Here is a 27,686-nt window from a genome sequence, read left to right as displayed (position 1 = left end):
GCTTATAAATAGGTCTTATTTACTGCTGGTGATGTATTCTTAGCACATACTTTCATCTGTTCATTTGAAAATGTACTTACTGAGGGCTCGCAGAAGCACAGTGAGAGCCGGCCCTGAAAACAGTTACATATTCACAGTAGATAACTGTTACGGAAGTGAATAAAAGACATTCTCTTTCGTTAATTGTATTGGCCTTAGACCTTCTCGAAGAAAAGTAGGTTTGGGAGCTAGGGAGATAGGTGGGGAAATGTGAACTGCATTTTTGTGAAAGCTATAATAAATGCTTTACACCGCTCTGTGGAAAAAAAAAATCCAAGCACTTACTTGCTATGGACTATGTGGAATTTTATTTGAGGACATTAAGAATCTGTCCCCAAACATAGCAAACTAACAAGCCACGCATTGCCTCAAGCACTGCTGGGTACTCGTGCATTCCCACTGTACGTTTTTAGGTTAGGAAAACAAAGGCCTGGACAACAGAGGGGACTTGCCCCGAGGCAGGTGTCCAGGTGAGTGCAGGGCGTCCCGCACACACATCCTTGCCTTTGCTCTAAGGCCTCCTCCTGACATGCACTAATCACAAGATTGTGTCACTTCACGTGAGAAGCTGTCTCAAAACACAGTGGTCTCTCCGCAGGAGGACGAAGCACTCTGTGCCCATGTTACCACCTGTGAAGGACTGACTGACCCACCAGCTTGTGCCACTTCTTGCTCCCGCCATGGGACCTTCGGGGAGCGTGCTGAGCAGCGGACAGATGCAGGTGGTCCTGTGGGGCAGTTTGGCGGCTCTCGTCACTTTCTTCCTCATCAGTTTCCTCGTCTTTCTGTGCTCCAGTTGTGACAGGTGAGATCTCCTGTGTATCTGCCAGAACCTTGAAATAACCCGTTCCCTGTGCCCAGAAGATTCTTCGTAGGAAAAGCACGTTATAAACAGAATCCCGCTACACAGACATTGACAGAAACCCCTGTGTTTCTAAAGTTAACTAGCTTCTGTGCTGCAGAGCATCTCAGGACGTTTTTTGTATTCATCGAATGAAAATCCATGCTTGATTTTGCTCAGGAGCAACTGGGAGAACCCTTGTATACGAAACTTCCCAAAATGAAATTCTTGCCGTTCTTTTGAGCACATCGTTGTTAAAATTTATATTGTGTTTTCCTGTCGATGGACATTTGGAAATCTTAGTATGATGTGCATGAAAGATACTCTTTGCTGCCACTTGACAGTTACTGATTATAATTGCTATTACGTGGTTTGAAAGGACCATTCAAGTTTTGTGATCTAGAACTGCAATTTCTTAAGAAACATTAATTTTCCTAGAAGAGAGATGAAATAATCATCTTGGTTGTTTTTAGAGTTATGCTTCTTCTCCCCTTCCATGTCTCCCTCATTTGGAATGTCTGTACCCCCCCCCCCCCAATAAAAGCTCTTTGCTCAGAACCAGAGGTCTTTCTAACATGTTGGGAGTGATTTCCCAGGTGTTCAGACGCTGTTAGGATATTTTGCAGGAGCGCCTGGGTGGCTCAGTAAGTTAAGCATCCGACTTCGGCTCAGGTCATGATCTCGTGGTCCGTGAGTTCGAGCCCCATGTCAGGCTCTGCGCTGCCAGCTCAGAACCTGGAGGCTGCTTCGGATTCTGTGTCTCCCTCTTTTTCTGCCTCTCCCCTGCTTGCTCTCTCTCTCGCTCTCTCAAAAATGAATAAATGTTAAAATTGTAAAATAAGAAGGATACATGCAGCCTCCTGGCAGATTGGTGCCGTGGGGCTGGAGCAAACCAGCCAGTCTACCTCCAAACCTTCCTCTCAGTAACTTCAGGAGAGACCCAACAAGGGTCATTTACAAATCTGACAGGATTTCCTACCCTGAAGTCTCTGTCAAGAAGAGGAAAGTCAGACCCTCCCAACCAAGTAGCCTTCCAGTCTCCTCCCAGTTTAGACCTGGAGCTCTACAGCTGGATCTGAGTCTGCTCAGGAAGGTGCAAAAATAGAGGCTGGTGGAGTTTGCTCCCCTGGACTAGGGAGGGCCTGCCTGTAATTATTTACACTCCCACTAGGCGTCACTGTTGCCTTGACAAATGTGGGACATGTATTCTCTAGTACGGATGGCTTTCCTTAGACTGTCCTGAGTAAAAATAAATTCTATTTTTATTCGATGGACTTTTCCATAGACTGGAAGTACATATGACTCATCCTGAGAGCATGTATCCTTCCCAACGTGCCAAAATTTGTGTTTTCTTTCATTTTTTTCCCAGTCCCATTGCACTGGGTAGTCGACTCTGAGTTTGTCTGGATTTTCTTTTAAAAAAGGGAAAAAACAGGTAAAATTATTTCTAGCATTGTAGAGTCGAGACAAGTTTCTGCTCAGGAATGTGCCTCAGTCCTCTTGTGAACTTGTATTTTCTACTCTGGGAGAAAGAGAGCTAGAGAGGTGACGGGTCTCATGCTGTGACTTGACCCCCCTCAGACCCTGATGCCTGCAAAGGACTGATGGAGTCACGATCCAGCTTTTGCTTCTTTGGCAAAACAAACCAGGATCCTAAAAGATTTAAATGTGGACAAATATTCAGATAGCCAAGGGGAGCATCTGTTTGATCTTAGACGGCACGTTTGACGTTACAGCAATGTTTTCTCTTCCATTTCAGAGAAAAGAAGCCGAGACAGCACAGCGGGGACCACGAGAACCTGATGAACGTGGTGAGCCCATATACACATGTCTGTGTGTGCTTTCGAACACCGGCCACTTATCTAAGTGTGTTCCCACAAGCTGGCAACCTGAGGGAAACCGAGGGAAGGAGCTCACCAGAGTTAACTGGCTGCCTAGAGTCCTCCCTCTGAAGGACTGTTACTCAGCGTGGCTAGAGGCCTGTGCAATTAGCCGGGTTGGTTGGGAGAGTTTCAGAAATGGATGCAATCGTGCTGTTGCCGGAAGGATCCTGAGAGCACGCCAACCTACTGCAGGGAGCCCCTGCCCAGCTCCAGCCTAGTATTGGTTTGCTAGGGCTGCATAACAAAGGATCACAAACAGTGGGGCTTCAATACCAAATGTATTGTCTTGACGTTCTGGAGGCCAGAAATGGAGATCCAGGTATCAGTGGGGTTGGCTGGCTCTTCTGAGAGCCTGGAGGGTGAATCTGTTCCAGGCCTGTCTCCCAGCTTCTGGGGGTTTGCCGCTCCGCGTGGTCTTCTCCCTGTGTCTCTCCATGTGGTCTTTCCTCTGCATGTCTCTGTCCAAGCTTCCTCGTTTGGTAAGGACTCCAATGTGACCTCATCTTATTGAGTTTCATCTGCAAGGACCCTGTTCCAAATAAGGTCACATTCCTAAGGTATCGGAGGTTAGGACTTCACCTCTGAAGTTTGGGGAGTATCCAGTTCAACCAGTAACAGCTGGTCATGAAGCTAACCAAAAGGTAGGACCCCCGTCGGCCTCGATGTGGCCTGGCTGGGTTTCCACAGCTCTCACATGGGGTGCTGTTGAGCCACAAGGGGCTCTTAGACCCACCCTGGTGAGGAGCACCCTGAGTGTCGGGGTCATGCCCTTACCTGGCTGAGCACTTCCAGCAGCTGGGGAGGGGGCCACCCCGTATTCACAGGGCTGACTTCGTCAGTCTTGCTCGAGCCCCATGGAGGTGCTAAAACAGAGAAGGTGTCTCCGTTCGCTGACATAATTCCTTAAGATCAGGCAAAATCTGCCGTCGGGAAGAGGGTGTGAAATAGGCAGCCAGCAGACAGAGGCGTCTCCGGGCCCAGTCACCGTCCCCCACCAAGGGCGTGCAAGGCTCTTGTATCCCAAGCAGGCTGGAGTTGTTGGGGCTTCTCTCCTCCGGGAGCCCCTGGGGTGTCCTTGCCTCCTCCTCTGCACGCACACCTCACCCGCTGCTGTTCTGTGTTCTCAGCTCTCCCTTTACCCTCTTTCTTACCCCCATTCCAGTCTCTGGCTGTCAACTCCACTTCTCAGCTGTGCACAGCGCCCCCGTCCAGCGCACAGAGCACAGATCGCTGCTGTGGTGGCATCGAGAGGGTGGAGGGGCGCCTTGGTGGCTCAGTCGATTAAGCCTCCCACTCTTTTTTTATAAATGTTTGTTTATTTTTGAGAGACAGAGTGCAAGCAGGGGAGGGGCAGAGAGAGAGAGAGACACACACACAAACACAGAATGTGAAGCAGGCTCCAGGCTCTGAGCCGTCGGCACAGAACCCCATGCAGGGCTCAGACTCACGAATGGGAAGATCATGACCTGAGCTGAAGTCAGATGCTTAACCCACTGAGCCTCCCAGGCGCCCTGTGCAACTCTTGATTTAGGCTCAGGTCACGATTTCATGGTCTGTGAGTTCGAGCCCCATGTCGGGCTCTGCACTGACAGGGCAAAGCCTGCTTGGGATCCTCTCTATCCCCCCTCAGTCTGCCCCTCCCCAGCCCATGCACACATACACGTGTGCACCCTCTCTCTCTCTAAATAAATAACAAATGTTTTTTAAAAAGTTGGGGGAGATGGGGAGTTAGCTCTGCGGTTGCTTCTCCCACACGTAGGTCCCTGGTCCTGGCTTTCTTCACCACCCCCCATGCTCCTTGGTGCCGGTTGGGGCTAGAGGAAGGGCTTCTGTCTCTGTCCTCCTCCCAGATTCCTTCCCTGTGCTGCTATACCCCTGGTGGGGCCCAGGGAGCCGTCAGCAAGCCCCCCTGCCGTGTGGTTCTGATGCGTGCCCCAGCGTGAGAACTCCTGCTGCAGACCTTCAATGCCTGCGTGGCCCAGGGTCAGGGACGAGGTCGAAGGTAGTGGCACGGGGGATGAAAGGAAAACGCAGGCCGTTCCGTGCCGTATCCTTAACTAATAACCGCACAGCCTCTCTTCTACAAACGTGTGGGGGAGAGCACGCAAAAGCACGTGTTCACACGGGCCGTGGTACGTGAGCTCACACACACCCACCACAGCCTTCCACCCGGCTCTCTTTAAGAGCTTCTCTCTCAGCTGCTCGATCTTATTCAACTTGCAGATTCGCCACTTAGACCAAAGAAGCCCCCCAAGTCAGCCTCGCCTGATCCCAGCTCTTGTACATCCTTGCTCCCTCCTAAGCCCCAGATGGGCCACCACTAAAGCCTAGCCTGAAAAGATCCAGAGGCATGGGGGTGTCCTGAAGTTTGCTTCTTGTGCCACAGAGAGAGGGAGGCTCACTCCAGGCTCCTCTGGGGGCACTTTCTCATGGAAGCTGAGAGGAGAAGTGGTGGCTAGGACCCAGGTTATGCTGCTTCAGCAGCGATGGGTACTTATGCTGTGATGAGCCGAACTGGGAGCTTCCCCCCCTCACACCTGACTCCTGTCTGGGTGCAACCTTTCTGGGATATGAGAGCCTGCACCGTAAGCTCCTGGCGTCCTTACGCAATGACCCACCTCCTGGCACCCTTCACTCAGGAGCAGCGTGAAACTGAAACAGCGGACTCTCAGTTAAGGGTTCATGACATAGCATGAGCTATTTGCTGTATTATTATTATTATTATTATTATTATTATTATTATTATTACCTGGTTCCCAGTAAGAAGTCAGAGAATTTGTGAGGCCAACTAGCCAAGCTTCTGGTGCTGTTTATATCAGAATTTCCCTGTGGAATCCTGGAACATAGGCCAAGTGTGGCCTCCTGGGTCATGCACACTGTATTCTGCGAGAAGGATTTGGGGACAGGTCACATTAGCAGTGATTCAGGCTGCTACATGGAACCAGTTGGGCATTTAAAGAAACATGTGCTTTCTGATTACTTATTTATTCCATATAGTATCTCCGTATTCGAGCCCAGTAGAAAAAACCTTCAATGACTTTCTTCCCTCCAAGCATCCAGAATTTGTGAGAATGAGAAAGATTTGCAAACCTACTATTTAACGTGATTGTTCTTGTGAACCTTAAAGCAGAGACTTGGCTGGTTATGAAAGTCTCAGAAATCGATTATAGTATCTGTCTTCGACCAGACTTAAGCCTCTTCCCTTCAGATGGCATATTTGTCTTGGTGTGGCATGCCTTTAAGAATAGCATTTTGTGGGTCGCCTGGGTGGTTCAGTATCTGACTCTTGATTTCAGCTCAGGTCATAACAGGGTCATGGAATCAAACCCCATGCACATCAGGCTCCTCACTGAGTGTGGAGTCTGCTTAAGATTCTCTCTCTCTCTCTCTCTCTCTCTCTCTGCCCCTCTTCTCTGATCACATGCGCACATGTTCTGTCTAAAATAAAATTTTTAAAATGTTTTTAATTTTTTTAATGTTTCCTTTTGAGAAAGAGAGAACACAAGCAGGACAGGGGCAGAGAGAAGGAGACAAAGAATCCAAAGCAGGCTCCAGGATCTGAACTGTCAGCACAGAGCCCGACGTGGAGCTCAAACATGAACCATGAGATCATGACCTGAGCCAAAGTCAGACGTTTATCCAACTGAGCCATGCAGGCACCCCTAAAATTAAATTTTTTTAAAAAAAACAGCATTTTACAGAGCCTGTGGTATAAGGAAGGATGCGGCTGCTCTCTGCTGGGGTCAGTTCTGACCAGCACTGGGCCTTTTGGCCACCTTCTCACCTTAAGCTAAGGGGACTGATCCCTCATGACCTACCTGTAGCCCGGTTGGAGACCCCAGGTGGAAAGCTCTGCAAATGGTCTTGAAGATTCCCAGTGCCCCCAAAGATTCTAGAACAATTCTGTCCAGTAGAGCTTTCCACGGTGATGGAAGTGGTCTGTACCTGATCTGCAGTAACCACTAGCCACCCGTAGCTGATGAGCATTCAAAGTGTGACTAGCAATTCAATTTTAATTTCACTTAGTTTAAGTGGATTTGGGTTTTTGTTGCTGCGGTTTTAATTTTTAGAAAAAGCCATGGCCACTCTCCTCTGCCCGCAGTCTGATTGTTCATGTGGTATGTTTGTTTTGCAGCCTTCTGACAAGGAGATGTTCAGCCGCTCAATAACTAGCCTGGCCACAGATGCACCTGCCAGCAGTGAACAGAACGGAATACTCACCAATGGGGACAGTAAGTTATGCAAAAATACGAGCTTTCCATGCAGACCCCATCACATTTCAAAAAACGTAGCTCAAAAATGAGCAAATGTGTTCTTGCCCACTCTTGGTATTCTACCAGTTTTAGTGAATGTCCTCTCATTTGGATGAAAAGCTAGTATTTATTAATTGGTTTCTCTGTGCCATTGCTCTAAGATCTGTTTGTATACTAACTCATCCACACAACTACTATAAGATTACTGACATTAATATTCTCACTCCCTGTAAGATAGCTGTTGTTACTGTCCACAGCTTAGAGGTGAAGAAACTGCAGCACATTGCTGCTTCGACAGATCACCACAAACTTGGTGCCTTAGAAGAACTGAAATGTATTAACTTACGGCTTTAAAGTACCAGCAGAAATGCACTTCTTCCTGGAGGCTCTAGGGGTGAATCTGTTCCCTTACCTGTTTCAGCTCCTAGAGACTGCCTGCATTTCTTGATTCCTAGCCTTCCCAACTCTCTTGCCCCACTCTGTCACTTAAAGGGACTCTTGGGGCGCCTGGGTGGCTCAGTTGGTTCAGCATCTGACTTCAGCTCAGGTCATGATCTCACGGCTCATGAGTTAGAGCCCTACATCAGGCTCTGTGCTGACAGCTCAGAACCCGCTTTAGATCCTCTCTCTCTCCCCTCTCCCCTACTCTCTCTCAAAAATAAATAAACATTAAAAAAAAAAAATCTCATGATTACGTTGGGCCCACCTGGGTGACCCAGGCTACTCTCCTTCTCGGGGTCAGCTGATAGTTCACCTGTATCCTTAATTCCTCCCTGGCCACGTAGCATAACACACACATACACAGGTTCCAGAGGGTAGGACATGGACACCTTTTGGAGGCCATAATTCTGCCCGCCATGGAGAGGCTCATAATTTGCCTGAGATCACAGTCAGTGTGCTGACGATCTGTAATCTGAGTGCTGGGCACACCTCTGGATCCACTCTGCACACCGCCTGTTGCACGCACGGAGTGCTGTCCCTGACAAAAATAGCAACTACACTTGCTTCACACTGTCCAGTTTACAAAGTGCTTTCACCTGAGGTAGGAGGTTGTCCTGTACCCCGTGTCCTGCTAAGGAAACTCGGGGAGTGGGGGGGGGGCAGTATCTACCCCAGAATCTGCAGACTCCAGTGCTTGTTCTCTGACCACCATGACACATGTCTGGGGCCAGAGGGCAAAAGTTCAACCCCTCTGTGATGAGTAAGTAAACCTAGGGTGGTACCTGCCGTTGTGTCAGACACTGTCCTGGGCTGCAGGGGTCTCAGAGAATCCCAGTCTAGTCCATGAAGATTAAAACTCATAAGTTATAAACACACACATACGTACATATGTAAAGACTATATATCGTATATAAGAACTATATATTATATAAGGAGCATGTAAGATAGATGTATGAATATAAATATACATATTTTAGTACACATTTATTCGTATATACTTATACTTTTTATGCTTACACATGAAGAATAGATAGTATATAAAGAACATACAATAGAACAACAGTAATTTAATAACTTGTTCACTACAATGTAGGTATCAGAAGGGCGGGGCTGGCTTTGTTGATGTACTCCAACCATCTCTGGCACACAGTAGGCACTCAGAAAACATGACTGAATGGTTTCACACAGTAACATTTCTGTGCAAATCGAAGGATTTCACATTTGGATTTTCTAATTTGAGGTAGAAATGGTAGGGGGAAGGGCAGTGAGATGGAAGGAAGAGGCACAGGTGTGCAGTCCCTTTGTTACACTGGTTTAGGGCACATTTTTGCCCCCTTGTTTCCATCATGTCTGTCAAACAAAAGTGACCACTGAAAGGGAATGGTTTCCAGTTATTCCCTCCAAACGGGAGGAGGCCGGTAAGGCCAGGGAAAGTGGCCACCATACATGCCCCCCATTTTGGTGCCCAGCCACTCACGGTCTGGCTCCAGGGAATATCACTTTCTTCCTCTGGTCACGTTAGGCACTCTGCCTACCAGAGTCCCACCAATAAGCAATGAAAGTAACTGTGAACCAAATTAATAGCCAAGACAACTTATTAAATATTGTATCAGAAAGATGTAATAGCTGGTTTTAGTTTCAACTGTGGTTGAAATAAGAATATCAAGTAACAATCATACCATCTGTAATTTGCAGTTTAGAGTCCAATAAAAAGCACCTTGATTTAACCTAACCTTGCATTATCCAATTCACTGTAATAATTATTTAAAGAACTGTCTTTCCTCATTTTTAATACTTCTGCTGCCTTAGTTCTTTCAGAAGACAGTACTCTGACCTGCATGCAACATTATGAGGAAGTCCAGACCTCAGCTTCAGATCTGCTGGACTCCCAGGACAGCTCAGGGAAGCCAAAATGTCATCAGAGCCGGGAACTGCCCAGAATTCCTCCTGACAGCGCCGTGGACATGATGCTCAACGCGAGAGCCGTGGATGGGGACCAGGGCCTGGGGACGGAAGGGCCGTACGAAGTACTCAAGGATAGTTCCTCCCAAGAAAATATGGTGGAGGACTGCTTGTATGAAACTGTGAAAGAAATTAAGGAGGTGGCGGCAGCTGTGAACCCAGGGAAAGGCCATGGCAGCAGGTCAAAGTCAACTTCCGCTTTGAAAGAGCTTCCGGGGCCTCAAGCCCCCCAAGCAGACTTTGCTGAGTATGCCTCGGTGGACAGAAACAAAAAATGTCGACAGAGTGTTAATGCAGAGACTGTTCTTGGAAATTCATGCGATCTGGAAGAGGAAGCCCCACCACCTGTCCCCGTTAAACTTCTGGATGAGAATGAAAACCTTCAGGAGAAGAGAGAGAGCAAGACAGGAGACGAAGGAGCCACAGAGGGGACCAGTGAAACCAACAAGGTAGGCCCCCATGTTTGTGCTTCATGTGCTTTTGTCACGATTAGGAATCTAGCTGATCTTGGGGCTTTTACTGGCACATCATTCTGGAAAATACATATAAACACTTTCAGGTTCGTTGAATGATGAAAGCTGCTTCATCATTCTGTGTGTGGCTCTCCCCGCCCCCCCCCCCGCCCTTCCAAATAATAAAATGCTAAAAACTCATGTTTGTAAAATATTTTCTCTTGGCCCCTTACTTGGATATTTTCCAGTTTTTACATCCTATCTAATTGGGGCTAAGTATTACTGTCTTCATTTTGAAGACCAGGAATTTAAATGGAAACTAGACTGTTTGCCCCGTGTTTAGCCTTTTCTTTTGCTGCTGCCTCAAGCAGCATGGTGATCCCAGAAGTCAGAGCATAGGAACACACACAGAGGGAACAGACTCACAGTTGCCACTGGTTGTATCTGATTATATGCATACTTCTATATAAAATCAAGTAAAAGATTTTATTTTGTGACAATTTCAAAACAATAGCCAATAACTCTTAAGGTTAGATACTCAACAAAGCTCTCAAATGTATTAACAATCCCCGGGCCTTACCTGTTTCTGATAACTGGATGTATGAGCCACAATAACTTGAAATTCACATTTCCAGTTGTCAGTATCTCCTTGGGATTTAACCAGGCCCAGTCTTCTTTAGTCAACTATTATCTGATTTCTGTCCTCTCCACAGGAAAAAGCAAGGTTCTCATCTCAGGTTTTGGTGGGAAGGACAAGTAGGGGTTAGTCAGTCAATACAGTTGTAGCCTTAAAAAAACATCTGGAGTTTATGATCAAAATGTGAACCCTGGCTGTGGCTATATAGGTTATACCCAGTAAGTCATTCTTTGTGGTATTCTCTGAATGCGTTTCAACTTTTCATATTATCTGTGAAATCAGCTGTTGAGAGCCCCAATAAGAGTGTTCATGAACCTAGTCCTAAATGCAAAAGTGCGGTCTATTGTTTTGCCCTTCATATAACCAGAGATAATAAAACTAATGTAAAGTCTATTATGCCTAAAAAAAATTCAAGCTTTTTTTACTTATAAGCACTTGAAAGATAAGGTCAATTGTCTAACCACTACCACTAAGCAGTTCTCCAGATATCCCATTAGAAAATGGAAATACCCATCTGGGAATCAATAGTAATACAAGAATGAATAACCCATCATCTTCATATAAACAATCTTAATTTTAAGCAACTCAGATAACTTGAAATATTTAATATTCATTCATTTTTTTATTCATGCACAAGATTTTTGCAAGCACCTACTACGTGCCACATAATCTTCTAGGTGCTGAGAATCCACTAGTGAGCAAAACTTCTGAACAAAACTTCCTGCTCCAGTGGAGCTTACATTTTAGTGGGGAGAGACATAAATATGCACAAAACTAAAGTATATGGCACTTTAGAAGGCTTTAAGGTTTATAGGGAAAAATTAGAACAAAATAAGGAGGATTAGGAAAGTGGAGTGAGTACAATTATGAATCAAGTGGTCAGGGTATGCCTACTGTGAAGGTGGCATTTGAATAAAACGTTCAAGGAGGTGAGAGAATGAGTTGTATACATTTGGGGGAAGAGCGGAGGGAATGGCCAGTGTGAAGGGCCTGAGGCTGGAGCCCGGCCGGCCTGTCCAAGGGAGAGGAGCGGGACAGGTGTGGCTGGAGAGGAAAGGGTAGTAGAGAGGAAGGTAACTAGGGGCCCAATCCTGTGTGGCCTTTACTCATAATCTGAATAAAACAGGGGTCATTAGAAAATCTTGAGAAGAAGGGATGACTCTTTGGATCTTTGGCAAAGATGCCCCTGACTGTACTGTCAGATTCAACTGTAAAGGGAGGAGCAAGGAGGAACACCAGGTGGCCATTCTCACAGACCAGACAAGAGATGATGGTGGCTTAGAACAGGACAGAAGTAATGGGAGAAGCTAAGCTGGAGCCAAGAGATTGGTTGGTGGACCAGATGTGTGATGAAAGAAAGAAAAGATAATGATGAGTCCCAGGTTTGGCCTGAGCCGCTACCAAGATGGAGTCACCATTCACTGAAATGGAGAGGGCTGCAGGCAGGCAGGTTTTTGGAGAAAATTGCGTATTCGGTGCTGGACATGTTTCGTTTGAGATACATACTGGATGTCTGAGTAGAAACAGCAGAGAGCAGCTGGATGGATGAGGGGATTTAGGAGAAAAGGTCTGGGTTGGATTTGTACACTTGGAAGTCATCGGCAGAAATTTTTTCTTACAGCCATGACATTGCTTTAAGGGGGGAATGAGATCACTGATTGAGTGTAAATGACAACTAGAAGAGTTCCCAGGGCGCAGGTCTAGGAAAGAAAAGGAACGAGCAGAGGACACCTAAATAGGAAAGAAAAACAGGAAAGTTCAGTGTCCTGGAAGCCATTTGAAGAAGGTTCAGGGACAGGGAAGTGGCCACTGTGGCAAACGCAGCAACGGGTCAGGAATGATGAGGGCTGAGGATTGACAGTCACATTAGTCACATGATGGACATTGGTGTCCTGGAGTGTCAGAGGCAGAAACTTGACTGAAATGGTTTAGAGAGAGAATAGGAGGAGAAACATTATTTGAGCAACTTTTTTAGACAAGTCTTTTAAGAGCTTTTGCTATAAAGGGATGAGGCCATAGATGGAACTGGAAGAAGGGTTGGTTTGTTTTGTTTTCAGAGTCAGAAAAATAACAGCATGGTTTCACGTGGGTGGGAATGATTTCACAGTGAGGGAAAAGCTGATGATATAAACTGAATGGGAGACTTGCTGGAGTGAATGTTCATGAGTAGATGTGAGGGGGCAGGATCTCCTGCATAAGAGGAGGGGATCACCTTTAAGAGGGGCTTGAAGAGTTCTTTGGTGACAGGGAGGAAGGACAATTCGTGAATGCAGAGATGGGGGTGGGGTAGGGTATAAGTTCCTAGAAATTTCTGATTTCTTCAGTTTTCTCCAGGTCACCAGGTAAGAGTGAGGATGGGGGAGGAAGTATTGGGGCCTGGGGAGGGAGGGGAAGGTGGGAAGTAAACAGCTGAGCAGGGACCAGGTATACTGGCAAGGGTGGTCCAACACAGAGCAGTGCTAAGAACCCACCTGAAGGTTGAATTCACCAGTGACCAGGAAGGGCATTGGGTATTTAATACTACTGGGTATTGAAAAACATTGTACAATAGATACAAGAGGGGGAGAGGGGTAGAAGGAGAGAGAAAATCTCAAGCAGGCTCCACAGTCAGCACGGAGCCTGACATGTGACTTGATCCCACGATCCTGGGATCATGACCTGCCCCGAAATCAAGAGTCAGATGCTCAACCGTCTGAGCCACCCAGGCGCCCCAACACAATAGATTTTTTACAAGTGTTTGTAAGTGTTAGTTGCTTGACAGCATTTCTTTTATTAGTGTTTCTTCTTTTAATGTTTATTTTTGAGAGACAGAGACAGAGTGCAAGTGGGGGAGGGCTGAGCTGTCATCACAGAGCCCAATGCAGGGTTCCAACTCAAACCGTGAGATCATGACCTGAGCCCAAGTCGGATACTTAACTGACGGAGCCACCCAGGCACCCCTTGACATAATTTCTTTGTAGAAAATAATATCTTCCCTAAAAATCATTTGAAAACATTTTTATAGATGTGTCAAAACAAATGCAAAAGAAAGGCTGGATTATTGACTTCAAACTATATCTTCCCTTGGTCTGTGTTTGTTTTAACAGAGATTTAGTTCATTGTCGTACAAGTCCCGGGAAGAGGACCCAACTCTCACAGAAGAGGAGGTGAGTTTTGTTGCTTTTTAAATAACCAGAAAACTTTAAAGAATAGAGCGTTTCTCCCTGAATAAATGCACTGTTATGTGACTCTTCTCTGAAAAAGCTGAAATACTCTTAAGCATATGTGTGGAGGCCAGGATTTGGGAATGTTGGCTTTATAGTGGCTCAAGTGACTGGGAGATGGTAGGAGAAAAAGGAAGACAGGATGAACAGGTCATCTAAGTGAAAGAAACAGAGTAGGAAAGAAGGAACAGAAAAAAAAGGTAGGAAGAGGAGGGGAGAAAATAGAATGACAAGAGAGAGATTTAAGTGCGAGAGCTTTAGTGAGCAGTCAGGAAGGAAGTCCACCTTCGAAGGCACTTAATCATGGGTTGGAAAACACAGGAAACTGGAACAGGTGGGTGTAAGGAATTTAATCCAGCCTGGGAAGTGGAGGGGGAAGGTTTTAATGAGGAATATGGAGGCAGAGAGCAGGTAACTAACTCCGGGAAGTACAATTCCAGGCTGCAGCAACAGTCAGACATAGCAGCCAACAAGAAAGCACCGTCTTCTTCCAAGTACCTAGGCTAAATATTCACCAGCTAAACTTTTCAGTGAAGCGTCAAAATCGTACAAGCCGGTATATATGTTATTATATCAAGCTAGGCTCAGAGAGCTGAACACCTCAATTTATCTGGCTGTATATAGCTTCTATCTGGAATTCCTAGCATGGTAAATTTTGTGCATGTAGGAAAATGACATACATATGCAGGGACATCCCCTCACATCATAGGACTTTGTGTAGAGTATTAAAAAATGAAATAGACTACAATCCCACATTGGGAGTTCAAAGAGCAGAGAGCTTCCCATAGGCAATGTTGCCCACGTGCTTCTGTGTTTCTTGCCCCAGGGAAAGGACCTGCGATCTAGCCACCTGTTCATATGAGCCAAAATCCTGGGCATCATCCATGACACCCCCATTTCCTCTATGTCCTCAGACTCAGGCAGTAGCAGATCCCCTGAATTCTACCTCCAAAGGGTTTCCTTCACATGCTGCTCTGTCCGTGTCCACTGTGCCCGCCCCTCACCAGCCTGGTGGCGCCTTCACCTTCTTCTAGCAGTCTGTTGTCCCCACTGCACCAGGGCCATCCCACTTGGGACCAAAAAGAAGAATATATGAGAGATCTGGAAACAAATCCTTTAAAATAAAGTTGAGACTATGTAAAAATTTAAATTACTTTTCTTCTAATCTTACATTGTTTGTGGTTTGGGAAAATAGGACCTAGTTATACTGATGAATTTTTAACATAGATTAAAGAACGGTGATTCACATGTATTCATTTTAGGAAGCTGCTTTACAAAAAATAATTATGGAAGTCACTTCTTTTTGTATTTTTGTACTATAGTGTTAGCCAGTCCAGACAGACACTGAGACATGAGTTTTAAGTACAATTATCCCAATTTAACAGAATGATGGGAAAGGGTTGGTTATAGGAAGAGAAATGGGGGAAAGGAAGAGGGTAATTTATAAGAACATAATAACAATTTGCAGCCTAAATAATAAAGATGAGAGATTTAAAAGAGAAGAATTGTAGGGGCGCCTGGGTGGCTCAGTCGGTTAAGCGTCCGACTTCGGCTCAGGTCATGATCTCGCGGTGCGTGAGTTCGAGCCCCGCATCAGGCTCTGTGCTAACAGCTCAGAGCCTGGAGCCTGGTTCAGATTCTGTGTCTCCCTCTCTCTCTGACCCTCCCCCATTCATACCCTCTCTCTCTCTCAAAAATAAATAAACGTTAAAAAAAATTTAAAAGAGAAAACTTGTGACACTAAATAGCAGCAGGGCTTGAAAGGAACCTGTATACGAAATGGAAATCATAGTCCTAGAAGGTAGATACCCGAACATCAGAAGACTTGTAAATGTTAACACTTATGAAAGATTCTCAACATTCTCTGCACACTAGGCTCATGCCCAGAGACAATATTAACTTGCAAGTTAATGAAAGAGCCTTTAACTTTTTAAAAAAGAGTGTAAAGGCCAAGAAAACCCAAGTAATTGCAAAGAGTGGAACATTAAATGGCAGGCATCGTGGGGAGGAAAGTTGAGGAGAGAAGCTGCAGTGTGCCCCCGTCATCGGTACAGGGCAGGAAATGGTGTTTGTCCTCTTCAGTGTTGCCCCTGAGGGCACAGAGTGCATTTCTACTTTGCTGGCTCCCCTCTTCACTGTCATCCATGATTCACCCTTTATAATCTGTCCACATTTTTGGCTTGGACGACCTTTTAGATAATAAGTTCCATATGTTTGCACCTCACTGTGAAAAGCAGGTGATTTATTCTTCCTAATTTCAAAGAAATTATCATTCTTCATTTCAAGAGTAATTTTCCATTCAGATCTCTAAGGTGAGAATGTTAATTTACTATTCACTAGACAGGTCAGACCAGCATGGCAGAATTTCCCAAAGATGATTCCTCTGGTTTTAAATCTTCGGATTGTCAAGGCCTGGCGAAACAGAGCCACCAGCCTGTAGTGAAAAGTTCTCATGCAAATGACCAGTTAACATGCGGCAGGCCTGTCTTAAGAAGCTTTTGAGGCCAGCTGGAAACTTCATCCACAGTATGTAAGATATGTGAAAGCAAGGAAATATCTCTCCGCACTTGGGAAGCCAAGCATCTGTCAGGAGGCATGTTCATTTATTTCCTGGGTATTTGAATAAATCAATCATTATGGCCAATGAAGGTAATGAAGGATATTTCTACTTATTTCCAGCCGTGGTTTCTAACAATAATACCCCCCCCTACACACACACACACACACAAATGTCTCTTAATCAGTGTGTTTAATCTATCATTACCAAAGAAAATTAAATCCCTCTTGATAGTAGAGGTTATATGGAGTATGTTAATGAGACTGAGTAGGGGTGTCCGGAAAATAGCCCACGCTTTCAGTAGGAAAGAGGGCCCTGTAAGTGAATTGTCCCCAAATTTCATTTCTGGGTTGGCTGGTTGCAAGTAAGAATGGATTTTTCCCACTGGTGAAAACTTATCCCCATCTGTAAATGTCTATTTAACCAGTAATATGCAATGAAGTTGAAAATTAATGGAAAATGAGGCTTTTACAGGTAGAAGTAGATTGCCAGCCAGAATCCAGGAGCTACTTTTCAGACCACTTCGATGCAGAAAGAGTGAACCAAACGGTCTAATTCGGGGGTTCTCACACTTTAGTGGGCATCAAAATCAGCACAGAGTGCTGGGCCCCGTCCCCAGAGTTTCTGATTCAGTGCTTCTAGGATGGGACCCAGATCCTGCTGCTGCCAGTTCGAAGCCTGCCTTTTGAGAACCATTCATCTAACATCTGTCTTCTTCCTTTTTCCTTAAAGCAGTAGAGCTTTTTTTTTTCCCCAGGTGAACTATTCTGATGTGGAAATCGAGTAAAACATGATACTGTAGTCAGGTCCTGGGGGCCTCATTCTGCCTGCTCTCCTCCTTCCCGAAGACCCAGAGAGAACCTGGTTGTCATGGGGTTATGTTCATAGGACTGGTCTACTTACAAAGTTGAACATATATAATTGTTCTCTAGTAATGTACTTCAGGATTAGCACATGAAGAACCCACTTCTGGGTATATAGCTGAAGGAGATGAAATCACTGTGTTGAAGACATACCTGTACCCTCAGGTTCTTAGCAGCATTATTCACCATAGTCAAGACATGGAAACAACCTAAGTATCCATCAACTGATGAATGGATAAAGAAAATGTGAGATACATATCCACGTGTATACATTTTAAATATATACATATACATATATATAATGTGTGTATACACACATGTACATACACACACAGTGGAATATTATTCACTCGTGAAAGAGATTCTACCTTCTGTGACAACTTGGATAGACCTTGAGAACATTATGCAAGTGAAATAAGTCAGACAGAGAAACCCAAATACTATATGTTCTACATAGATGTGGAATCTAAAAAAGCCAAACTCTTAGAAATAGCAAGTAGAATGGTGGTTGCCAGGGGCTGGGGAGTAGGGGAAAGGGGAGATGTTGGTCACAGGGTACAAACTCCCAGCTGTAAGCTGAGTAAGTTCCAGGGATCTGATACAGAGCATGGTGACTATAATTAACAGTGGTATACTATCATACTTGAAAGTTGAAAGAGTAGGTCTTAATTGTTTTCACCACATACAGACACACACACACGCATAGTGGTAACAAAGGAGTTAACTAAGCTTTGTAGTAATCATTTCACAGTATATATGTGTATCAAATTACCATGTTGTACACCTTAAGCTTACATATGCTATGTGTCAATAATATCTCACTAAAGCTGGGGAGAATTGGCAAAAAAAAAATCTTAAAGGGGCATACACATGCCTATAGTGCTAAATATCTAGCTTGTTACTGTAAAGGGGGAGAAAGAAGTCAAACTTGAGGCTTATTTATTTAATTCACCCTTTGTTTTCTAGATCTCAGCCATGTATTCATCAGTAAATAAACCTGGGCAGTCAGGGAATAAATCGGGACAGTCTCTTAAAGCTCCAGAGTCCACCTACACCTCCATCCAAAGCGCTGCTCAGAGATCCCCCTCTTCCTGTAACGATCTCTACGCGACTGTTAAAGACTTCGAGAAAACGCCAAACAGCGGTAGCATGCTTCCAGCAGCAGTGAGACCCAGTGAGGAACCCGAGCCCGATTATGAAGCAATACAGGCTCTAAACAGAGAGGAAGAAAAGGCCACCCCAGAGACCAATGGCCACCGCGGCCTTCTCCCGAAGGAGAATGACTATGAGAGCATTGGGGATTTGCAGCAGTGCAGAGACATCACCAGGCTCTAGCAGCCCCGGAGACAACCAACCCCAGATGCCGTGTGCTCAGCCGCCTGGAGGGCTCAGCCGCCTGGGGGGCACTCCTGCGGGAAACAAGAAGCTCTGTCAACCCACACTCTGTATGCTGCTCCAGTAACCTGAAGACGACTGAAAACGTGGAGACTGTTTAGCAGGGTCGGAAACAGTGAGGTACGTACCGAGTGCACCCGAGTGCGTCCCTGCCTGCAGGGGGCACTCGCACGCCCAAGCACATCTCTTTCATGCACCCTCGCCCTCTGGAAAGGTCCCAGCTGTCGGTGGTTTCATCCTATTCGTGAGGAAAGCCAAGATGAAAGGAAGAACTGCGTTCATCAAGAACCACGACCCCGCCTGCCTAAAATACTGCCATTCAGAAGAGCCAGGTTTTTCTTCCTTTCTTTTTTTTTTTTTTTTTCCTGTCTGCCCCTAATATTTCTTCCCCGTGAAATCTTCCGATTTCTAATGGTTCATTCCGAGAAAATTCTCCCCCGAGGCTTGGCCCTTGCCTTCCACTTAGGGATTTTAAGATGGTAAGAAACTGTGGTTGCTGGTTCCTGTCAGCTCACAGGCCTCTTCCAAGAGCCGCACCTGGAAAAACGACCACTACAGGTGGACAGGACCGGGGCTGCCTCTTAGGTTTAGGTCTTCATTCCTTCTGATTTAGGCACTCCACATTGGCAGCCTCTCCCAAAGTACTTGAAGTCATTTTTAGATGCTTTATTTTATTTTTCTAGTCAAAGCGTGCCCCCCCAGTATTTGAAACTCTTCAGAGCCTTTTCAGTATTTTCAATGAACATTGTGGTACTTCTATACTTGTTTTAGCCCAGAGCTCATTTCTCTGAAACAGAGAGCCTTAATCTCCATGTTGGGACACACCACATATTTGGACGGCAGCCATGGCATCCGTCTCTGAAGGGCTGCGGACTTGAATGTGTATTTCTGATGCTCTCTGCTGCCACACTAACAGTGTGAGATTTCATAAGTTAACTGCTACCCTAAGGTAATCTATCTAAAATTAAAATGTAAACATTTATTTTTGTTATATAAATTTATAAGATGTTTTATGTTTAACGCCTAATTTCTAGAAAGTGCCGGAAAAAAAATGTATATTAACTATTTTGATTTTGTGTACAATGATTTATACTCTCATTTTGAAAAGACACCATAAAGCACATAAGCTAGGTAACTACACATAGCTGTTATCTTTTTTCTAATCAAGTGTTTAAAATACTGAAGGTTTTTTCAAGACTTAACTTTTCAAATGGTACTTGGAGCTCCTGGTCAAAGTCATCTGGCTCACTAGAGAAATCAGCAGAATAAACACAAAGGATCGTTTTCAGTGAGTTCAGCGGGCAATACTGAAATATTTGAAATGGTCAAAAACAATGGAAAGAACGAAATATGACTAGGGATGTCTGCATTATTAACCTCATGAAGGTATTTATAATTCCATTAAGATTCAGTTACGTGTTTAAGAAAACAGTGATGGTTTGTGCAAGCCAGTCCTTGCAAATGCAAATTGCCTATTGGGGCTTTTTTCCCCTTCATTTTACAAAAATCAGTGGCTGAAATAACTCTGATTAAGAGCTCAGCCTGGTTTGAATTTAATCATCTCTTTAGACTTTATAAGGCCAACATTGGGCAACTTGTTCACTTTTCATTTTAAAAGGAACCTGCTATTATACAGTGTGGCTACAGAAAGGGACCTTTTCCTACACTGACAAAGGGGGAAAAAAGAGGCAGTTATTCAATGCTGCTGCGACATGTCTGGCTTTTCAGGTTGAATACTCTTGCTGTTTTCACTCATTATGACAAAGGATGCCGTTCGGAGGATGAGGCATCTTGCAAACGGTAGGGACCAGCTCACAGGCGTGTTTTTTTCCCATCCCTTGCATTCATGGCTTGATTTTGTGACTGCTCTGTGATACATTTCTGAAAATTGTGAAGTGAGCTTTGTTGGGGTAAACCGGTCGGTTGTCATTATGTTTCGGTCATCCTGGTCTTTCCCATGAAGACCTCTCGAGCCTAAGCACAATCATCATTGACTAGAAGATAAGGGCAGAAATACCCTTGGATTGGGGGGAAGGTTCATCAGGAAGGTGCCGCAAGTGGGCCTTGTTCTCTGAATTCGTATCTTTCATGAGCACTGTTTTGCCTGGTGATTTTCATTGCTTACTTGGTATTAATGAGTTTGACCCCACAATCTCTACATCCTGGGGTTCCTTTAGCACTTGGTGACGGCCTTGTCACATCGCATACCTAGTATTGTGCATGCTGCAGTGATGTCCTTTATGAGCGCTTGACCACTCCAAAGTTTTACTGTATTTCATAATGTCTTTACTTATTGCCAGGGAGGTGAGAATGACCTCTAAAGTGTAAAATCATTTCCAGAGAGGAAAGTTCTTTATAAATAGTCCTATCATCTTGAAATTTCATTATCAGAATTTCCCCCAGAAGCTCTGAAATAAAGGCTATGCAATATAGCCATAAAATATGCACCGAACTCTCTCTTGACTTGAGAATCTGTGCTAAGAATAAGTTGTGATTTAAAGTATTATAAGTGTATTTTAAAAGAAACTAGAAGGCCCTCTGGCATAAATGCTAAAAGAAGTAATAGCACAATCCATGAGGGGTGGGGGGCAGGGAGAAGCGGAGTAAACTTTGGGAGCAGGCTTGCTGTTTAGACCATTGGGTACCTCACTGAACTACAGTATTGATGTATCCTCATGGTTTTGACCTTAAAGTACAGTATTTCATAAATTTTGTCACTTTTACTTTATTCATTGAAAATCTGTGCTAGTGTTTGAGTTGGACAAAAGCCTATGGCTTCTGTAAAAAAGTTTCATGTTCCGCTAAATGTTACAGTTTAAATCTGTGAAAGGTAGTTATGAAAAGTTTTTACAGTATTTTTAAAATTCAACTTTGACATCCATATTATGCATTGTTATAACTTACGTTATGTGAAATTACACAAATAAACTAAGTTTTAGGAAGTGTTTTTTGTCCTGTAAGTCAGAATTGTAAACTCATCTTGCCTAAAGGCAGGATCTTTGTTTTTAGTCAGATATTTTGAAAGTTTAGAAGAATTTTTATGCTGTTTTTACTATTTCTCAAATGCAGTCAGCAGGAAAGTATGACCTATTTTACGTGAAATGTTTAAGGAAATTTTAAATTCTAGAAGAAAGTAATTTTTGCAAATATGTGGGCCACATACATTTTCTTTCCTGTCCACTAAATTACGTCATTAGGTTTATTAAAGCTTTTGAAGGTACTGCTGTCTTTTGTGGAAGAAGGCTAATTACTGATGTATCTGCCCTCAAAATCCAAGAGTTAATTCTAATTAAGTGCTAACAAGAGGTAGCCACCACAAAGAACTAAAATTTAACCTCAGGCTGTCACTGTATCTATTTCTCGTATTTGACTTCCGTTCTCTTAATTAGAGCATTTATTTACTTTAACCAGTAACACACTGTGTGTATACATGTACATATACTATACATACATACCTATACATATTTACACACACACACACACACATATATAAAGATGTCTTTGGAATGTCTCCCCTACTAGTGTGATGACTATTGTCATAAAAGCAAAATAGAAAAAAGCTACCCAATAGTTTTCACTCAGTAATTACAAGAAAGCCTTCCTAGGTTACCCTCATAACATTTTTCTTATTAATAAATTCAGGTTTTAAGTTGTGTCCATAATTCTCTTCGTTGAAACCCAATGGTGTTTTAAAATAGTTTTGTCTTGGTTTTTTTTTTTTTAAATGTGTGTGGCTCATTGCATATTCAGCATGACAGGAGGAAATGTAAATAGGCGTCCTTCTCAGTGTTCTCAGTGTTGAGAAGAGATTCGGCCGAAAGCAACAAGAGCCATGTGAGCCAGGACAGAGCCACAGGGAGGTGACCCCCACCCCCCCACACACACCTGGTAGCAGAAGCAGAGGCCCGTTATCACATGGCTGCATTTTATTTCATTTTCCTTAGAAGGCCGTGTGAGTTTACCGCAGAACCAGCGAGCGGTGATGTAGCATGACGTGCAGAAAACCGCTCTGAGATGCTCTCATCCCAGAGCTTCAGTTCAAGACTGAGTTAGGATTTTGTAAATGAGTAAATGACATTTTTTTTTCCAGTGCTCCTTGTACTAGTTAATACTGAATCCGTGTGATCTAGTGATGCCATTCTTCCAAAAGTGTCGGCGTCTGGTACCCGGCCAGCTTCGTGGTGGCCCTGGAAGCACAGCTGTACTGACGGCTCTTTCCTGGAAATCCTGACAGGCTTACTGTCCTGTGTAACCGGGAGAAGCTCGAGTGTATCGTTTGGTGTAAGTGACTGATGTGAAAAATAGGAACGTGTGTCTATAATCTCAGATACGCCTTCTTTTTGCAGTGAAATCTATACGCCTCGTCCTGTAGTAGTGCTCTGTGTGCTGTACCTTTTCGTAAACACGGTATTCTTGACAGTGGCATTGGACAAGTTCAACACACCTAGAAAGCGTTTGACGTAAAGAGACCAGTCCAGAAACCGTGATAGACTAGTCTTCATCTGGAATTATGAAAGTAAATTTTAAAAACCGTGGTCCAGAAGAGAACAAATATTCATAAGTGGGTTTTTTTCCTATCGCTCATTTTTAGGTCTGTTTACGTCCAGTCTCTGGTATTTATAAAGTAGTCATTGTTTTTCCAGGTTCTTCTTTATTTCAGTTTTTCTTAATGCCGGATGAAATGAGAAATGTTGTAACTTTTATTAAAAAGGAAACTCTTTTAAGCATTCCATTTGGTAATTGTTTATCTTAATGCAGTCAAATTAGATTTTTCTTTGCTCACCACTTATATACCGTGGGTATTTTTTAAAAATATATTATGCTCTGGTTGTCTTAGATCACCTTCTGTAATGGATGATAAAGGCTGGTAATGGTCATTCCTCAAACTTCTGTGTATGAAATTGGCAACGGTTTCATTGTTGTTACCTTTTAAATATCCTGTTTTATTAATGCACCTCAAGTTTTCAGGGGAAGTTTGAAAGCTAAACAAATAGGAATTTGCATTTCACTGTCCATGCATTTTTTCCTCATAAAAATAGTTTCTCAGAAGAAAGCGACATACTGTCCCATAGGTGGTCCTGATCAGTTTCAAAGTGCTCCTCTGACTCAAAAATAATTCATGACAATGGCATTTTGACTCATTGTCTCAAAAGGTCTTTATAATGGTCAAGTTGTCTAATTCACAAGAGAGTGGAAAAAGTTGTTTCTGATACTGGGCATTTTTAAACCTTGTTTTAAGTCTGAAAATATCTCACTGGCTTTAACATCTTCTAATTTTTCCCCTCCACTACTCTAGTCTTTTTAAGGAGCAAGTCTAAAGAACGGGGACACAAAGCCACTATTTCTTCCGATCTTACCTCGGCTCCTTCCGCACAGGTGACCTTCTGTCACTTTGCACAGCACCACACCTGTTCCCCCTCCCCACCCTGGCTGCTCTCTGCTATTCATAGGCCGTTCCAACACATCTTTTGCAAAATGGACACACTCCTCAGATCACGGATCCTGCCTGCCAGCATGGAACCATTCCCTGCCACTGTCCGGTGGGCGGACAGCTCTGCCCGACTCACATGTTCCTATGTCCCAGGCTGCCGAGATAAGATCATGGGTCCACCTGGGGAAGCAGATGCTGGGTGGTACGGTCATGAGCTTTGCTAAACCATGTTCATACCTGCCCACATTTTTCATGAGAATGGTTGGCACTACAGGGCCGTGGAAAAGAACTTTAAAAAATTCTCCAGAATCAGAGTCACAACTGCAGAAAAATCAGCACCGTGCTCTAACTGGGTAAGCTCACTGTCCCTCATAAGGCTTTAGACTGCCTGTGTCTCCTAAGTTCCAGTGGAGTTAAATCCTTGGAATAACAGACCAATAACTTGACCGTAAAGTAGGAGGATGCTGAGCCTTTCAAGGAAAAACACCCCTTTCTTATAAGACGTAATCACTTATAAAGTAAGCTGAGTGTAATATTCTTTAGCCATATAGCCATTTACTCCCTCCCTCGGGAGACAGTGCTTATGGATTCTGGTAGTTATAAGTAGTTTGGTCTGCTTTGCCAGGCTTCAAGGACACAAGAATGGTCAAGCATCTCACCGGGGAGCTACCAGATATTGAGAATAACTTGGCCATTTGTAGACAAACTGATGTTTGAAGTGAGAAACCAGATCCCTTTTAAGCACTCACTTTCCACACAGCTAAGGATCCAGGATGTGTTTGGGGTTTTTTTGTTTTTTTTTTAACTTCACTCTAAGTTGTCATAGTTAATTATTTGGATGGGTATTCCAGAGTGTAATTTCCACCACCGCCCCCCCCCCCCGCCAAGTTAAAAGAACAGATATTCTCTTTACACATTTAATTTTTAAAAGTTCACCTAGTATACCAGTTAGGCACCCATGCTAGGGCGGTTAAGACTAAAAGCGAGACCAGTCTTAGCCCCTGGAGCCTCAGGGGCTGTCTTATACCTCAGAACTGTCTTATTACAATGTCTGGTTTTGTTTTGTTTTTTAACTCAGCAGTTGGAAATCATGAGTTTAAAGCAAACTTTCTTTTTCCCTTTTTAAGCAGAAGAAGGAGAAAAAAACTTTTAACTTGAACTTCCCATTTAGGTAGTCAAGGCTTCCCTGAAAGACAGCAGTCAGTTCCTTCCCCAGGTAAAGAGGCGAGAACCAAAAGCCCAAGTCTATCTCTGAAGATTCCTTTTTAGGTACTTTTAATGTAAAACCCACACATGAATCTGACATGATGTTTCTGACCTGTCCCGTAAGCCTGCTTGCCTTTTTTTTTTTTTTTTTTTTTTTTTGCATTTATTTTTTGATGATAGGCTTTCTTGTTTTTCCTGGAGCCACACTAAGACCATTCCGACAGGCTCCTCCGTGGCTGACTACTGGTGTCCTGGACGTGTGGCTGCACCATTAGCAGGGCTTGCCTCTTAGGGAAAAGCATGTGCAAAGTGTCAGACAAGCTGAATTTTATGTTCAAGTCAACAAGCATTTATGCCTCAGGTTTTGACATTTAAAAAATATTTTTCTGAGGAGCAACTACATACTTGATACGGGGGGCCTGGCGAGCAGGAATAAAATCTGAACTAAGCGACGTGGGCAAGACTTCCCACTCCTCACGTCTCAGTTTGTGTCTCTGGAAAACAGATTATCCCAGCTCCCTGTCTACCACCCTGAGTAGCCTAAGGAGCAAACCATAGTGTGTAGAAATGAGAAGGATGACCTCAAAGATTTCGATCATTTTTAGGCATTTTCTTCTTTGTAAACTCAGGAATAAGCCTGGTTTATGGATAGCATAATATGGCTACCAAAGCTACAGTTTTAGGCAACCAGATACATCCTTTCACATGTGTTTCATTTAAAAACCTAACTTGGTTGTAAAACTGGGAAAAGAAACTCCTCATAATAATAATTTTTAAAAGCCAACAAAAAGACTTCAGTAAAAGAGTGTGGTATCAGTCTGTCATCTGCCCCAGAGTGCTTGTTTCTTACCTATAGTATTTCAACAATTTTTATGGGAGAAAAAAATGCACACTTCTTGGAAAAGTGAATTGAGGTTTTGAATTAAATTCTAAGAGACGACAATTTAAAGAGAAACATTGGATTCAGAGATGAGCTCACAGCTCTGTGATCCCTGTTTCAGCATTGACTTTACTGTGTGACCTTGAACAAATTAACTACTCTGTGCCTCAGTTTCTCCATGTGCAAAATGGGGATAATGATACCAACCATTGCCTACCTCATGGGGATGTTATGGGGACAAATGAGATAATATAAATACAAATGCTTTGATCTCTGGAAGAAAGGTGCTATATAAATTACAGTTATATTGTTTTTAATGATCCAATTGTTATGTTTAGAGTTTAAATAATAGCAATACTATTAGTCATGTTAAGAATAAGTTTCAACTCAGTGCATAATTACAATTCTCTTCTGTGGCCAAATCTTGATCATTCATCCAGTAATGGTACCTAAGGAACTGAAATGGGTATTTGATTTCTGTGTGTTTCTGCCTGTAGTGTTTCTATTCTGAATGTTCCCAAAAGGCTGGAGTTTAACTTGTAATACCTTATAGTTTACATGTAATGAACCTTATTCAAGCTGTGTATAAAAGTATAATTACATGTAAATAGCAGGTACATTGTAATTAAAGGCACTTATCAAATTGTCTTTGTTCTTTTTAAATTGCAATAAAAGTCAGTTTTATATAAAAGCTTGTTAAAACTCATTTGGTATTGTGGGAAGGTCAGGAATGCTAGTTTATATGCCTCCGTGCATAACCAGGGTTTGGGGATTTTAGCGATCGGTTCACTAAGTGAAAGGAAAGACAATGACCAGGCTACAGAGTGTAGCGGTTAGAATCGCAAACTGCAGAAAAGGAGTCTGAGTCCCAGCTCTATGATGACTTTGAAGAAGCTGTTGGACTTTTCCTTGCCCTTGTTTCCACATAAAAAGTGAGGGACGGTAATTCAGAACCTACTAACAGGGTTGTCTTGGAGATTAAATGTGGTATTGAGCATGGTACCCCGCAAATGCTAAATGCTCTATAAATGCAAACAGACCATCTTCACAAGCCTGGGGAAATTGTGACGACCTCTACCCACACTGCCAGCCACTCTGGTGAAGAAATGCAACCTGAGAGCAAATAGTGCCCAGGCCATCAGGAAAACCCACCTGCTTGGTGGCTGAGGGTGGTCTAACCCCAGCAGGAATCTCAGAGCAAACAGCTTTTAAATCAGCGACCTGGCTGCCCCCTTTCTGATGACAGGAGACTGGCCTTGGGGCCCAAAGGCGAAGCAAGCGAGGATTTTCTTTGGCAAGCTCCTGATTCCTTTATGTCTGTGCCCTTTAACTCCTGGATACCCCCAAACTCACGCATTGCTTCTTACTAGACCCCCCACACCCAGCCACGCACACACACAACCTGGCGCTTCTCTTGGGACTTTTTCCCTCCTCCCTCCTTCTGCCACACCCCATCTGCACAATTATAAATCCCCTGTTCCCAGGGGCTCATCTGGGGCTAAGGAACTAACTCCTCCCTGTGGTAGGTTACCGTGCCCACTACTCCTAGGATTGTTTATGATTTAGGGAGCTTGCTGCCTATCACAGTCTTGAGCCAAAACCACCTGTAACTCTCACTGTGGGCATTGCAAACCCATGAGAGG

The 27,686-nt window shown here is 43.9% G+C and overlaps 1 protein-coding gene across 1 annotated transcript; it reads left to right on the top strand.

Moving 5' to 3' along the window:
• The first annotated feature begins 638 nt into the window (after window positions 1-638).
• PAG1 (phosphoprotein membrane anchor with glycosphingolipid microdomains 1) lies at window positions 639-26,734 on the top strand. The gene is made up of 6 exons (XM_047074070.1): window positions 639-844; window positions 2,640-2,691; window positions 6,899-6,995; window positions 9,267-9,868; window positions 13,595-13,654; window positions 18,098-26,734. The coding sequence occupies exons 1-6, from the start codon at window positions 720-722 to the stop codon at window positions 18,464-18,466; spliced, it is 1,305 nt and encodes a 434-aa protein (XP_046930026.1). The 5' UTR covers window positions 639-719; the 3' UTR covers window positions 18,467-26,734.
• Window positions 26,735-27,686: the final 952 nt, after the last annotated feature.

The sequence above is a fragment of the Lynx rufus genome, unplaced genomic scaffold (genome assembly GCF_022079265.1).
Source record: "Lynx rufus isolate CCGP_SWC_20201006 ecotype Redwood Valley unplaced genomic scaffold, mLynRuf1.p SCAF_12, whole genome shotgun sequence".
Taxonomy (NCBI): domain Eukaryota; kingdom Metazoa; phylum Chordata; class Mammalia; order Carnivora; family Felidae; genus Lynx; species Lynx rufus.
Note: the sequence above shows the minus strand (reverse complement) of the source record. Positions and strands in the feature narration are given on the sequence as shown.